The sequence below is a fragment of the Dendrobates tinctorius genome, unplaced genomic scaffold, assembly GCF_039654945.1.
Source record: "Dendrobates tinctorius isolate UK_male_01 unplaced genomic scaffold, ASM3965494v1 ptg000022l, whole genome shotgun sequence".
NCBI classification, from domain to species: domain Eukaryota; kingdom Metazoa; phylum Chordata; class Amphibia; order Anura; family Dendrobatidae; genus Dendrobates; species Dendrobates tinctorius.
Window position 1 is genome coordinate 107,831,675 of NW_027361690.1, and position 16,458 is coordinate 107,848,132.

The 16,458-nt window shown below is 46.2% G+C and overlaps 2 protein-coding genes across 4 annotated transcripts in view; both read right to left on the reverse strand.

Annotated features, from left to right (window-relative positions):
• Window positions 1-16,458, reverse strand: part of UNC5D (unc-5 netrin receptor D) — a 941,164-nt gene that overhangs the window by 576,106 nt on the left and 348,600 nt on the right. The window lies entirely within an intron of this gene.
• LOC141084349 (uncharacterized) lies at window positions 8,126-10,870 on the reverse strand. The gene is made up of 2 exons (XM_073569038.1): window positions 10,615-10,870; window positions 8,126-9,924 (listed from the first exon to the last, which is right to left on the reverse strand). The coding sequence occupies exon 2, from the start codon at window positions 9,417-9,419 to the stop codon at window positions 8,256-8,258; it is 1,164 nt and encodes a 387-aa protein (XP_073425139.1). The 5' UTR covers window positions 9,420-9,924; window positions 10,615-10,870; the 3' UTR covers window positions 8,126-8,255.

The window sequence follows — 16,458 nt, forward strand, 5'->3', positions numbered from 1 at the left end:
CCTGGCAGGTCCAAGTCTCTCGATGAGCTCATCAACGCGTGGCATGGGATAAGCGTCGAACTTGGAGACCTCATTCAGCTTCCGGTAATTGTTGCAGAACCTCCATTCACCATCAGGTTTTGGGACCAGGACAATCGGGCTCGACCAGCCGCTCTTGGATTCCTCAATGACCCCGAGCTTCAACATACGCTGCACCTCCTTGGAGATTACCTCTCGCTGGGCCTCAGGAATACGATATGGTTTCACGTTCACCCGCACATGTGGCTCGGTCAGAATTTCGTGCTCCACCACCTTCGTGCACCCCGGCAACTCTGAGAACAGGTCGCTGTTTTTCTGGAGTAACTCCCGGCACTGCTGTTTCTGGGCCTTTGACAGAGTCTCCGCTATGGTAACGGCTCCAACCTCTCCTTCTAGGTTGCCCAGCAAGCACGGAGTTACCGCTGGCTCTCTATCTTGCCATGGCTTGATAAGGTTAACATGGTAAACTTGGTATGGCTTCCGTCTTCTGGGTTGGTGGATCTTGTAGTTTACGTCTCCCAGCTTCTCCACCACCTCATATGGCCCTTGCCACTTGGCCAAGAACTTACTTTCCACCGTCGGGATTAGCACGAGAACTCGGTCTCCCGGATTGAACTGACTCACTCTGGCTGACCGGTTGTAGACCCTGGCCTGAGCCTCTTGTGCCTGGCGGAGATGTTCTTTAACAATGGGCATCACCTTCGCAACCCTCTGCTGCATCAGTGCCACATGCTCAATGACGCTTCTGTGGGGCGTGACTTCGGCTTCCCAGGTTTCCTTGGCTATATCTAGGAGACCTCGCGGATGCCGGCCGTACAGAAGCTCGAAGGGGTAGAACCCCGTGGAGGCCTGGGGAACTTCACGGATAGAAAACAGTAAATACGGTAAGAGACAATCCCAGTCTCTACCATCTTCCTCTATGACTTTTCTCAGCATGCTCTTCAGTGTCTTGTTAAACCTCTCAACAAGGCCATCTGACTGCGGATGGTACACTGAAGTCCTTAACTGGGAAATTTGCAAGACTCTGCACAATTCTCTCATCACCTTGCTCATAAAAGGTGTCCCCTGGTCGGTCAGAATCTCCTTCGGCAAACCCTTCCGGGAAAACACATGGACCAACTCGCGGGCTATACTCTTCGCGGAGGAGTTTCTCAGGGGAATGGCCTCAGGATAGCGTGTGGCATAGTCCAGGATGACTAATATATACTGATGGCCCCGAGCTGATTTAACTAAGGGACCGACCAAGTCCTTGGCAATTCTCTCAAATGGCACCTCAATAATGGGCAGTGGCACAAGAGGGTTCCGAAAATGAGATGTGAGAGCAGTTAACTGACATGTCGGGCAGGACCTGCAATAGTTTACTATTTCCCGGTGACACCCAGGCCAATAGAACCTCTGTACAATCCATTCCTGGGTTTTTTCCACCCCCAGGTGTCCCCCCAAGATGTGTGAATGGGCCATGTCCAACACTTTTCGTCTATATGGGGCTGGTACTATTAACTGCTCTGCCACCTCCTCCCTTATTTTCGTGACCCGGTACAACAATTCCCCACTCAACATAAAATGGGGAAACCTTGTGTCTGCTCCCGGCTCTTGTGCAACCCCATTAATGACGGTGACATTGTTAAAGGCTTCCCTTAGTGTGGGGTCCCTATGTTGGGCAGTCCCAAAATTCTCCCCGGCCACCCCTAACTCCAGGATGTCAGGTACAGGGGACCCTTCCTCTTCATCCCCAACAAGGACACATAAAGGAAACTCATCTGCGTCTGGTAGTGGCGATACCTCAGTGGGGTGGATTGGTTCCCTGCTCTGGCTAGCACACTCAGAACCCACCCCCCACAGATCCCAAAACAGACAGAAATCCCGGCCAATAATTATAGGATGCAACAGATCTCGAACAACGCCAACTTCATGCGACTCGGTGCCATGCGCCGTTTCAATATTCACCCTAGCCATAGGGTAGTCCTTTGCATCGCCATGTATGCACCGAACACCAATCTTTTTACCCGGGAGTATGTTTAGAGGAAAACTGGCCCTCACAAGGGTCGCCAAGCTCCCGGAGTCCAGAAGCGCCATTGCTGCTCGACCGTTCACCTTCACGGGACACGCTTGTGGCCCCTTGTTAGGTAGTGAGTTCACACTGCAGGCTGGATATGCGTAGTATGAACTATGGCGTCCCATGCTGCAGTCCATCTGCTCGGTGGTCTGGGGACAACGGGCCGCTATATGTCCTGGCTCATGACACTTCCAGCAAATAACACCCGAGGGGACCTTGGGCACCGCCTCCCCACCCCTTTTGACCTTGGATGCACCACACCTTTTTGTGACTCCGCCCCCTGCTGGGACCCCCAATACGGAATGGGCTGCTTCCCCAAGGAGCCTTCCATTCCCTGGTATCTCTCGACCAGCCCAACCAGTTCATCAGCATTTTGGGGATCACCCTGGGCAACCCAAGTCTGTAGAGGTCTCGGCAGAGAATGCACATACCGATCCATCACAACTCGCTCTACCATCTGTGCCGGGGAAGCCGACTCTGGCTGCAGCCATTTCTGGACCAGGTGCAACAGGTCAAACATTTGGGAGCGCGGGGGTTTGTCCCGGTGATAGGCCCAACGATGCACTCTCTGTGCCCTGGTAGTCATTGTTACCCCCAAGCGGGCGAGAATTTCCACTTTTAATTTGGGATACTCTCTGGCATCTTGTACAGTCAGGTCAAAGTACGCCTTCTGGGGCTCCCTCGTTAGGTATGTGGCCAGTACCTCCGCCCACCGCTCTGGCTGAAGTTTTTCCCTCTCAGCCACCCTTTCAAACACTGTCAGGAAGGCCTCAACATCATCCTCAGGGGTCATTTTTTGTAATGCGCGTCTTACCGCCTTCTCGACGTCGGTGGCATCAGCCCGACCTGGGGTTGGGGCGCTCGTCCTGCCCTCCTGGATGGTGGTTGCCAGAAGCTGCATCTGCTGCCGTTGTTCCTGCTGGCTCTGCTGGAACTGCTGCCGCTGCTCCTGCTGGCCTTGCTGGATCTGCTGTAACAACAGCTTGTTGGTTTCCTGCTGCAGTGCCTGGGACTGGACCAGGTGTTTCAGCAGGTCCTCCATGATTCCCGGCAGTGCTTGTTGCCCCACTGCAAACTTCACCCAGGACATGCAGCAACTGTCTCAAGTCTGCTGGGACCGCTGCCCGCATGTGTACCACCAATTGTAGGGATGTGACTCACTCAGGTGCAGCGGGAGACAATCAGGAGACAGGTTCTTCCAAAGTTCATAAGGTTTATTTCTGTCATAAACCATAAAACAGCGTGTCACCAAAAATAGCCTCTAGCTTATCCAAAAAAAACATAACCGTTCGTGGTTGCAGACTCAGACCGCGAGTCTCAGCACATGCTGGTAGGTGTAGTCCTCCCCACATACAGCACCCTGGTTCAGGAGCAGACCACATTATAAGGCTGTAGCCACACCCACGAACCCAGCAGCTGACTGGTCACCTGACTGTGACCTCACCACAGGTCCTTCAAACAACAACAATAATAATATCTGGTAGGCTTTACATTATAGAGACAAGCCATTTATGAGGCAAATATCGCCCATCGATTACACGACCCTTAGCCCTGCCACACCACATATCATGCCTCAAACATAAAGATAACGGATAACGAATGTAAATTTTTGGTGAAGAATCAACAAGTGGGACACAATTGTGAAGTTGAACAAAATTAATTGCTTATTTTAAATTTTTGTAGAAATTCAAAAACTGAAAAGTGGGGCGTGCAATATTATTCGACCCCCTTTACTTTCAGTGCAGAAAACTCACTCCAGAAGTTCATTGTGGATCTCTGAATGTTCCAATGTTGTCCTAAATGACTAATGATGATAAATATAATCCACCTGTGTGTAATCAAGTCTCTGTATAAATGCACCTGCTCTGTGATAGTCTCAGGGTTCTGTTTGAAGCACAGAAAGCATCAGGAAGACCAAGGAACACAACAGGCGGGTCCGTGATACTGTTGTGGAGAAGTTTAAAGCCGGATTTGGATACAAAATGTTTTCCAAAACATTAAACATCCCAAGGAGCACTGTGCAAGAGATCATATTGAAATGGAAGGAGTATCATACCACTGCAAATCTACCAAGACCCGGCCGTCCCTCTAAACTTTCATCTCAAGCAAGGAGAAGACTGATCAGAGATGCAGCCAAGAGGCCCATGATCACTATGAATGAACTGCAGAGATCTACAGCTGAGGTGGGACAGTCTGTCCATAGGACAACAATCAGTCGTACACTGCACAAATCTGTCCTTTATCGACGAGTGGCAAGAAGAAAGCCATTTCTCAAAGTTATCCATAAAAAATGTCATTTAAAGTTTGCAACAAGCCACCTGGGAGACACACCAAACATGTGGAAGAAGGTGCTCTGGTCAGATGAAAACAAAATCGAACTTTTTGGCCACAGTGCCAAAATATATGTTTGTCGTAAAGGCAACACAGCTCATCACTCTGAACACACCATCCCCACTGTCAAACATGATGGTGGCAGCATCATGGTTTGGGGCTGCTTTTCTTCAGCAGGGACAGGGAAGATGGTTAAAATTGATGGGAAGATGGATGGAGCCAAATACAGGACCATTCTTGAAGAAAACCTATTGGAGTCTGCAAAAGACCTAAGACTGGGATGGAGATTTGTCTTCCAACAAGACAATGATCCCAAACATAAAGCAAAATCTACAATGGAATTGGGCACAAATAAACGTATTTAGGTGTTAGAATGGCAAAGTCAAAGTCCAGACCTAAATCCAATCAAGAATCTGTGGAAAGAGCTGAAAACTGCTGATCACAAACGATCTCCATCAAACCTCACTGAGCTCGAGCTGTTTACCAAGGAAGAATGGGCAAGAATTTCAGTCTCTCAGGCTAGTTTCACACTTGCTTCTTTTTGCAGCGCGTTTTTCCCGCAAAAAAACGCATTAAAAAAACGCATACAAATGCATACAAACACTGCGTTTTTTTCAAGCATTTTTATGCGCATGCAGGAAAAAAACGCAGCGTTTTTGTGCGTTTGTATGCGTTTTTTGTGCGTTTGCGTTTTTTTACAGATTTTGGAAAAACCCCACAAAAAAGAAAAAACAACCATTCAACAACACACAAGACCAATGGGACTGCATTGTGGGTGTGGTATGTTAATATATAGACCCTGTCTACAGTATTCTTCACATTTGCTTGATTCTTCTCGTGACCATGGATCTGCGCTGGAAGAGTTTTCACTTCAACTTGGATTTGGACATCGCGATGGCTCAGGCGTATGCAGTTGCTTGCCATGAACAAAGGAAGAGAGAGAGGCAGCGAAGACGGCGGCGTATGTGGATACATCCGATTGTTGAACTCCGGGAGAGCCGTGGGGCATACCACACCCTCTACAGCGAGCTCCAGTCAAACCCGGAGAAATTTACAGATTATATCCGGATGTCCCACGAAAGTTTCATGGATTTGCTTGCTCGTGTCCAACAATCCATGCGGAGACAGGACACACAGCTCCGTCGTGCGATTCCTCCTGAGGAACGGCTACTGGTGACATTACGGTATGTTTTAAAAACCAAGGGGTGCGGTCTGATGTTTTTTTTTTAAATTTAGTATTCAAAACCTTGGGTAATTAGTTTTCGTGAATGTACTAATATTTTATTTTATAGTTTTTTAAAATAATATACATAAATATTAATTTTACTTCTTTGTCTGTTCACAGATTCCTGGCGACTGGAGAAACCCTATCTTCACTACACTTCCAGTACCGTATTGGAATCTCTACCTTGTCTGGAATTGTTGCTGACACCTGCCGGGCTCTCTGGAATGTTCTTTGTCCAGAATTTATGCCCCTGCCCACCGCTGAAAAGTGGATGGAAATTGCTGACAAATTCTGGACAGTATGCAATTTTCCTAACTGTTTGGGAGCTGTTGATGGTAAACACATACGGATCAACAAACCCCAAAGAACGGGATCTGAGTACTATAATTACAAAAAGTACTTTTCAATAGTACTCATGGCGATTGCGGATGCCGGATGTATGTTTGTAGCAGTGGACATTGGAGCATTTGGCCGTGGTAATGACTCACATGCTTTTAAAAACTCAGACATGGGCCGGAGGTTGTATGGCAACCAATTTAATTTCCCTATGCCACGGCCTCTTCCTCACACCGAAGCTCCGCCACTGCCCTTTGTAATGGTTGGCGATGAGGCTTTTCAAATGTGCGGAAACTTACTGAAACCCTACTCCAGCCGGGACTTGGACCACACCAAAAAAATATTTAATTACAGGCTGACCAGGGCCAGAAGAAATGTCGAGTGTGCTTTTGGGATTCTTGTCTCCAGATGGCGAATTCTGGGCACGGCCATTAATCTTAAACTTGAAACAGTCGATGAGGTGGTGAAGGCCTGTGTGGTTCTACATAACTTTGTGATGGCTAAAGAGCACCCGACCTTTGAACTGGACGATGATGCTCCTAACCCATTGCCTGAATTCACTCAGCACACTCTCAGGTCATCCGTTGAAGTTGGCCAAATGAGGGACCAATTTGCGGCCTACTTTATTTCTGATGTAGGACGGGTGCACTGGCAAAATGAAATGGTGTAATGTTTTTGTTTGTTTATGGTAATAAAAAACCTTATTTGATACCATTACTGAGTGCACTATATTTTTTAAACTCCAATTAAATAAAAAACTTCCCATGTATAACTGAATTTTTTGATGTTCACACACCTGGGCAGGTAAATACACATAAGAGTTAAAATGCAGCATTGCTAGTCTGCGTGAAATATATTGGAACGAGCAAAGCTGCAGGCCATGAATCAGGAAACCAAATTTTTTCAAGAGAAAATTGTGCAACTAGTTGAAAAAAAAAGGATGTGATTTTCTCAAAACACAACCCTCAAAACCCAACCCCAATGAAAGTCCATGGGGAATACAAGTCAGCATTGAGTGGATGAATGTAATCTGCTCCATTCCAACTTACAAGTTATTACACTAGGCCTTGGAATAACTATACTAGGCCGTGGTATTTCAAATATGAGTATAGTAGGCCTTGGGCCTACTAGTATAGTCATATGTGAAATACCACGGCCTAGTATAGTCATACCAAGGCCTACTCGATTTTTACCAACTAGGATCTTGTTTCACGAAAAACAAACTGTTGAAACTTGACAAGTTTCAACAGTTTGTTTTTCATGAAACCAGATTCTAGTTGGTAAAACTAGAGTTATTACACTAGGCCTTGGAATGACTACACTAGGCCGTGGTATTTCAAATATGAGTATAGTAGGCCTTGGGGCTAGTAGTATAGTAATATGTGAAATACCACGGCCTAGTATAGTCATACCAAGGCCTACTGTAATAACTCGATTTTTAACAACTAGCATCTTGTTTCACAAAAAACAAACTGGTGAAACTAGAAAGAAACTTATTTTTAGACAAGTTTCAACAGTTTGTTTTTCATGAAACCAGATTCTAGTTGGTAAAACTAGAGTTATTACACTAGGCCTTGGAATGACTACACTAGGCCGTGGTATTTCAAATATGAGTATAGTAGGCCTTGGGGCTAGTAGTATAGTAATATGTGAAATACCACGGCCTAGTATAGTCATACCAAGGCCTACTGTAATAACTCGATTTTTAACAACTAGCATCTTGTTTCACAAAAAACAAACTGGTGAAACTAGAAAGAAACTTATTTTTTAGACAAGTTTCAACAGTTTGTTTTTCATGAAACCAGATTCTAGTTGGTAAAACTAGAGTTATTACACTAGGCCTTGGAATGACTACACTAGGCCGTGGTATTTCAAATATGAGTATAGTAGGCCTTGGGGCTAGTAGTATAGTAATATGTGAAATACCACGGCCTAGTATAGTCATACCAAGGCCTACTGTAATAACTCGATTTTTAACAACTAGCATCTTGTTTCACAAAAAACAAACTGGTGAAACTAGAAAGAAACTTATTTTTTAGACAAGTTTCAACAGTTTGTTTTTCATGAAACCAGATCCAAGTTGGTAAAACTAGAGTTATTACACTAGGCCTTGGTATGACTATACTAGTCCGTGTTATTTCACATATGACTATACTAGGCCTTGGGTTGGTTTTTAACATGTATTTACCCATCAGTGTGTGTGAGCGGCGCAAACAACATTAATGAAACTTTGTAATGGTGAACCACAAATGTAAATTTATTTTTAATCAAAAAAAGTAAACCAAAAAATTATTTTTTACGGCGTTTGGGGGCAGATGGTTTCAATTTGGGGGTGTGCAGGGAATATGCAACACTTGCAGTTGAAGACGGTGTTTGAGGGGAAGGGGCAACAAAACTTGTGGGGGAAGGTAGTCCAGTTAAGGGAATTAAACTAGGAACACTTGGAGGAGAGGAAATCTGTTCAGGTACATTAGTTGTAATGGCATGTCGCCGTAGGCTTGTGTGCCTGGACCGACTTTGGCCCAATGCCCGCCTTGATAGATTTCGCCTTGAACTAGGGGCAAATATTGAGTGTAGGTCCCCCGTCTGCTGGTGTGGCTGCTGCTGCTGCTGAGGTGGCTGCTGCTGCTGCTGAGGTGGCGGCTGCTGCTGAGGTGGCTGCTGCTGCTGCTGAGGTGGCTGCTGCTGCTGCTGAGGTGGTTGCTGCTGCTGCTGAGGTGGCTGCTGCTGCTGAGGTGGCTGCTGCTGCTGCTGAGGTGGCTGCTGCTGCTGAGGTGGCTGCTGCTGCTGAGGTGGCTGCTGCTGCTGCTCTTCGTTGGCAGTGCTCGTCCTTGCAGGAGGACTGGTGGCGGCAGTGATGGTCCAGGTTTGCAGAGTGGTGGTGGCAGGGCTACTACATGTTGTTGTAGCGGCAGGGTTGTTCCATGTTTGCCTAGTGGTGGCTGAGCTCCACGCATGCATGGGAGTGGCGGTGGTGCTCCAGACAGGAGCAGCGCTTGCCATGGTGGTGTCGGTGAAGTGACCAGCTGCACTCAGACTTGTGGTGGTGTAACGGTGGGTGTCCTGGCTTTGAATAGAGGTGTCCGTGCAGTGGTATGCAGCACAAGTCGGTAGTGAGGTGAAGCGAGTCAATGGTGGCACAGGTGGAAATGACACCACTGACTGCTGACCGTACCGATTATGCTGCATAGCCTGCAAGAAAGCATTGTTGCAGGCCTGCAGCACATTCAGCTGTTGCTCAGGACTAAGGTGTTCCGCCATGCCCTTTTCAATCTTACTAAAAAAATGGTGTGCTGGTCTGTTGAGGTCGGCCTCCAGACGGTCAAGGCGCTGTTCTACAGAATTGAAGCGGTGTTCAAAGTGGTTAAAACCACGTTCCATGAGTGCAAAACCGCTTTCAACTCTGTCGGACAGTGACTTGAGGCTGGAATTAAAGGCCTCGCTCAAATGCATAAACTCGGGCAAGACATTCCTGTCCAAGGCCCTCTGCCGCTGGCGGGTAGTGCCCGCATAACCAGTGGCAGAGACCTGGGACAGGGGAACACCTGATGGCCCAGCTTCCTGGTCACCAGCTGTGTGTGTGGCTGACCTGCAAGGTGCTTCCTGGCTGTCGGATGGCTGGGACGGGTCAGAGGACGTCCGAGGAAGGACCGCTCCAGGGCCAGGTTACAGGGTGCTGCTCCAGGTGCTGTGGAATAAAGGAAAATCATTACTACCATGCCTTTACAAGAAGCATCAGCTGTGGATTAGAAAAACATAGATTAATAAAAATAAAAACCCAAAATTTATAATACTTACGATCTCGTGGCAAGGACCGGTCTTAGGAACTGCAACGCGTGATAGTGACGGTATCTAGTTCTGGTCCTTGACGCAGATCCACTGCGAACCTGGCCCTCAGCATGAACATCACTGTTGAAGCGGTCCTTGATCGAACGCCAACGTGTTCGGACTTTGTCCACTGTTGGTAAAAAAAAAACAGTGCCGTCAAGGACAACAGTCACTGCGGCACAATATAGCAATACAATACTCAAAGCAGTCACTGTAGACCCCGATGACACTGTTGGGTTTCCTGCTAGAATACACCTAGCACGAAACCCAACAGTGCCGTCAAGGACAACAGTCACTGCGGCACAATGTAGCAATACAATACTCAAAGCAGTCACTGTAGACCCCGATGACACTGTTGGGTTTCCTGCTAGAATACACCTAGCACGAAACCCAACAGTGCCGTCAAGGACAACAGTCACTGCGGCACAATGTAGCAATACAATACTCAAAGCAGTCACTGTAGACCCCGATGACACTGTTGGGTTTCCTGCTAGAATACACCTAGCACGAAACCCAACAGTGCCGTCAAGGACAACAGTCACTGCGGCACAATGTAGCAATACAATACTCAAAGCAGTCACTGTAGACCCCGATGACACTGTTGGGTTTCCTGCTAGAATACACCTAGCACGAAACCCAACAGTGCCGTCAAGGACAACAGTCACTGCAGCACAATGTAGCAATACAATACTCAAAGCAGTCACTGTAGACCCCAATGACACTGTTGGGTTTCCTGCTAGAATATGCCTAGCACGAAACCCAACAGTGCCGTCAAGGACAACAGTCACTGCGGCACAATACAGAGCAGGGAAATACTCACTAAACGCCTTTTTGGAGGATGCTGTGGCGCTGTCCCAGCCATCCATCAACGCTGCGGCCACCTCATTCCATAGCCGCCGGGTCACCACAATGTCCTTGTGCAGCCGGTCACGGCTGTCCCACAACGGCGAACGCTCCTGGACCAGGCTGATGAGCTGCTCATTATCCAGGTAGATGTCTTCATCCCGTTGTGGAACCTAGACAAAACACATTCATTAGAATAATCAAATTTAAATTGAATAAAAAGTTACAAAAAAAGAAACATAAAAAAGAGTAAAAATAGAAGATAAAAAATAAAGAACATTACAAATCATTTGATACATACATTCCGTATCACCACCGGGACTTGGCTTCGCTGCTCCTGCTCTTCGCCCTCACTAGTCCCGTCCGCAGAAGATGATGATGAGGATGTCTTAAAAAAGTAGAAAAAAACGTAAGAGATTTGGAGAAGCAGCAGATATACTTACCAGATGCACGAAAATAATCACCTCACGGTCTGCTTGCGCCAATTCCTGCCGCGATGGGGAATACTCGGATTCTGAAGACATACTGCATGTAAAAATAATAAAAATCACTAGTACATACATAATTTAAAAGGACAGGCATATAATGTAATATACTCACATTCTTCGCTGATATAAGATGGGTTCCTTGTTGACTGTCTGCTCTCCAATCTGTCAGTGTAGTAGTGGCAGAGTTTTGGCAGGCACCTCCTTTATATAGACTTTTTTTTTTTGACTTTAGAAGATTATAACTAGTACAACAAGTGGACACTACCAAAAAAACGCAGCGCTAAAAAAACGCTTACATGCGCATGCCAGTGCGCACGTATGCGCATCCATAGGCTATAATGGCCATTTTTAGCGCAAAACGTGCGCATACGTGCGCATGCGCTTTTTTGCAGGGCCAAAAAATGCAACATGCTGCGTCTGTAAAATACAAACGCACACCCCAAAAAAACGCAGCGCATGAAAATCGCATACGTGCGCATGCCAGCGCGCAGGTATGCGCACCCATGTTAAATATAGGGGAAAAAACGCATGCGCACGTATGCGTTTTTTTACAGCGCAAAAAAACGCAAATGTGAAACCAGCCTCAATGTACAGAACTGATAGAGACATACCCCAAGCGACTTGCAGCTTTAATCGCAGCAAAAAGTGGCGCAACAAATTATTAAGTTAAAGTGGCCGAATAATATTGCACGCCCCACTTTTTAGTTTTTGTATTTCCACAAAAATTTTAAATAACCAATAAATTTCGTTCAACTTCACAATTGTGTCACACTTGTTGCTGATTCTTCACCAAAAATTTACATTTGGTATCTTTATGTTTGAAGCATGATATGTGGGAAAAGGTTGAAAAGCTCCAGGGGGCCGAATAGTTTCGCAAGGCACTGTATATTAAATTGAATTGACTGTTGGTTCCACTGCCAACCAATGCACCTAAAATTTTATTAGAAAATTAATAGCCATTAATATGGTCTATGTAAGAGGTTTCTTGTGTCTTTTCTGTGCTTGAGGAAGAGACAATTTGGAATCTCCTAACCTTTGGTTTGTGGAACACACGGCAGTTTGGATAGTATGGGTTGGCTCTGTTGGATATGTAAACACTTTTGGTGACTTTTTTGATAAATAGATATATTTTGGTCTAATTATAATTGTTGCTGAATAAAAATTTTGCACCATTTACTTTTTACAAAGAGTTTTGTTTTCCTGCACATTGCAGGCTGTTGAATGAGCTAACTGAGTAACTGTCAGCCAGCTCATCCTCACTGGAGAGCTTATTCAATCTAGGATAAAAATCAATGACTAGAAACACTGCAGCAAGTGAATAAATAGAAATTTTTTTTGCTTTTATTGCAGATTTTGTTTTAACTCCTTTTATCTATATTTTCTTAAGCTATTTTCAATTGATTTTTACCACAAAATTCAGCTCCACTTTGTTGTCATCTACGGTCATCAATCAGCACAAACATATTCAGAAAATACTGTAAAATGCTATTATTACTTCTGTCAGAATGAACTTATTGACCACTTTTCAGTATACCCATTGAGAAGTCAAACAGCTTTCTTTAAATCCAAAACAAATATGCTTAATGTTGTTCAAATCACCTGATTATGATGGCCACTCCAGAAATTTCTAGGACTTTTTCAGAAACCATGACTTGATTGACTTTGAGGTATTCTTGGACTCAATCTCATGTTTGAAATTTTCAAATTTCCAGAGCAAGAGGAAGGACAGCAGCCCAAGATAATCACTGAGTCACCGCCATGCTTCATGGTAAGCAGGGTGTTCTTTTTGGTTTATGCTTCCTTCTGCCTTAATTTATTACTGATCCACAGACTCAAAAAGTTCAATTTTTTTGCATCGCTCCAGAGAAAGGAATCTCAGAAATTGTTTCCTTTATTTTATTTGGCTTATTTATAGGTTCTGATCCTATTAGAGCTAGCAATTCTTGTGTTATTGGGTAAGTAGGTTTCTGAAAGTTCGGGCATGAAAAACTTCAATGTTTAGCATTTAGTGTGCACCTCAGGCCCTGTTCACGCTGCATGTAAGCAATGTGTCCTGGGGTTTCATCGGAATCCCCTCTATAAATGAGCCTCATATGGGATTCAGATGGACCACAGATATAGACTGCCTAGACATGAATGGTATACAAAGTTATTCTCTTTATACTTTTTTTTACCTGAATCCTTCTACATTTCTTTGACCATTTGAATAAATGAACATGGTCAGAAAAAAACAGCTCATCCCAACTCCATCCATGTCATTAAGTTTATTGCCCCGTCTAGAGTCCATCTGAATCCTGTTTTCAGGATGTTTTTAGGATGTTTTAGATGGAATCTCTGAACCCACTTCAGAAACGCAAGACACACAGGGCCTTACTGTTAAAACTGAAACCGTAGTGCCTGCAGCCACCATATCTTGATGCAGGTCTTCTTCACTCACTCAAGGATTTTTGAAGATCTGCCTCCTCAAAAATCTGATAACAGCGGGTGATGGCTTCCTCTTTCTGCCACGTCCAGGTAATGTTACCATTCATGAACTCCTAAAGTGTTCTGAAAAATTTTAACTTGCGAACTCTTCTTCTAACTGAATCTCTCAGAACATTCAATGCCTTTGTATCTTTTTGTATTTTTTCCCTTGGTTTTTTTTGTACAAGGCAATGATCTCTTATCTTTTTGGATCATTCTCTTAACTTATATTTTATTTTGTTTAACTTATTTATATAGCGCCATTAATTCCACACTGCATTACATATATTATCATCATTGTCCCTCAATCTAAATTCTTTATCAGTATGTTTTTGGAAGATGGGAGGAAACCAAAGAAAACCCATGCAAATGTAGGAGGGTGGACCTGTCTGATGTAGAAGGAACATGTAAAATATGTTGTGTACACTGTTTTGATGAGAATTTGTATACATGTCTAAGGAAACAGCTAGAATTAGTAAGAGACAGTGTAGTACCAGGTTTTGGACACTAGATGGTGACATAGGGTAGGGAGAAAAGGGCGTAACAGCAGTTTTAGGCTAGGGAAACGCAGAGTCATGGTGGGCGGAGTTACGTGACTGGGAAGGGGATTTCCAGAGTAAGGAAATAAAGGGAAGGAGAGTCCCAAGGGCAGGGCAGACACCCAGGAGGAGACAGAAGAGAGATGAGCTCAGGAGGAGACAGAAAGGAGGAAGAGCTCAGGAAAGACAGAGGAGAGAGATGGATACTTGGAGAGGGGGGTGGCCCTGACAGCACAGCTGCAGAATGAAGGACGCAGGACAAAGGAGGCCTGGGGTACTGGATGGCTGGACACTGACGGGGCAGTAAGGGTCGCAACGGGTAGACTTGATTGGGGGAAACGTTGTGGCCATGGGGCTAATAGCAGCCATGGTGGAAGAACCCAGGTGTCATGATCCAGTGTTGGATCTGGCAGTATTAAAAGCACAAAGTGAACTTTTTTTACTTTGGTTAAGTTCAAAGGTGTCTTGACTGTCCCCGGTGGTGGTTGTGGTATTGCACTTTGGGTTTTTGTGCACTTAATTAGGTATCAGGTGTGACTCCCTATAAAGGTGTGCTTAGGGGGTTCACTCACCGCTGGTGATATTTCCTTCAACGGATAACGGATAACGGATCCAGTTATATGATGGATCAGGGTGGAGGAGAAGATGCACACAGGTGGTGGGCTCTGTTGCTAGGAGCGCACGCAACAGAGCAAAGATAAGTGGTGATTCCCCTGTATTGTCTCTTTCCTCATGTGTGTTGTTAGTGCAGTGGTGGGATTAGTCTCCGCACTGACCTATTCCCTAGTGAGGGTTTAGGCTCAGGGCGAGCAAGGGCATTAAGGTACGCGTGCGGCGACAGGTGCGGAGCCTGTTTAGGGAATGTGAGGAGTGTAGGGACACTGGCTCAGGGGAGTGCAGGAGGTTTCCATTTTCCCATTCCCTATCGCAGGGCCCACCATTGTTATAGTTACCCAGGTTCCCCCCTTATTATTTAAATGCGCCTTACTGGAGGCGGTGTTTCCAGATATATGTATGCATGGCGTGTAATACCTAAATCCGCCAGGTGGAGGCGGCGTATCCACCTGCACGCTTTATTATTTAAATTCGCCCCACTGGAGGCGGTGTATCCAGGGTCACGTGTGTTATGGGTTCGCCTTGCGACATCATCTGCGTCCTGACACACGTGATCATGACATTATCACCAGCCCTTACTTTTTTTTCTGGTGAGCTTTGGCCATGTGGAGACCTGTGTTAATTGCTGCCGGTCCTCACTGAGGTGCAGTGGGGAGCGGCAAGGTGTGTTTAAGCCGCTGCAGCAGCAGTTATCAGGGTCTGGGGCCTCTGCTCAGATAACCAGAGAAACAAAAATGGCGGCTGCGGTCTGGCAAAAGCCCCTAGAGTCGCTGCTGGGGAGCGGGACTTGCTCTTACAGGGGACGCACCCAGGCAGGTGGGAGGAATGGTGCCCCACGGAGCTGCCTGGTATTCCCCGAGGTGAAAGGGTACGTCCCTGTAGTGAGCAGATTGGTGAATAGTCCGCGGGGCTCATGCCAAATCTTCAATGCCGCCCCTCCTGGTCGTGTGGAGGCGACCAGCGAGTATATATATTTTCCTCCATATTCCTGCGGCTATGGTACTAAAACCCCCTAGAGTCGCTGCTGGGGAGCAGGACTGGTTCATGCAGGTGGGCGCACCCAGGCAGGTGGGAGGAATGGTGCCCCACGGAGCTGCCTGGTATTCCCCGAGGTGAAGGGGTACGCCCCTGTGGTGAGCTGACTGGTGTGATAGTCCGCGGGATTTTACGCCAAATCTTCATACCATCGAAGAAGCCGCCCTCCTGGTCGTGTGGAGTCAACCAGCGAGTGTATATTTCCTCCATATGCGTTCCTTCTCCTCCTGGTGTGAGCAGCTGGTGTGCTGCGGGGGAGTAGGGACAAATCTCAACCCTCGCCATTAAACCAACCCTGGGGGGCGCAGACCTCATGGTGAAGAGGGTTGGAGGGTGGTGATCCCTTGGTGAATAGTGGGGGTGTGAGTGTGGTGACACAGGGGGACGCCTTTGTTGTCAAGTCTAGAGTGAGTTCACCAAAAAAAAAATGACAAATGTATGTGTGCAATAAACGTTCAGGTCCGGACCTGTGTGTGAACGAGCATGTATGTGTGCCACCAAAAAACATCTTGTGGAAATGTGTTGTGGAGTCTGATCAGCTCTGAGCAAACCTACACATACATTATCTCGTTCCCCAGGTCGGCGCTGTGGAGATGAGTGGTGCCTCCAAAAGGAACATATATTGCCAATATCAGCGGTGTTTGTCATAAACCTGATGTGTCAGGGAATGGTGGGTGAACT

What these genes read in the sequence shown, in the direction of transcription:
- LOC141084349 (XM_073569038.1), bottom strand. Translation starts at nt 9,419, where the DNA reads ATGCATTTGAGCGAGGCCTTTAATTCCAGCCTCAAGTCACTGTCCGAC.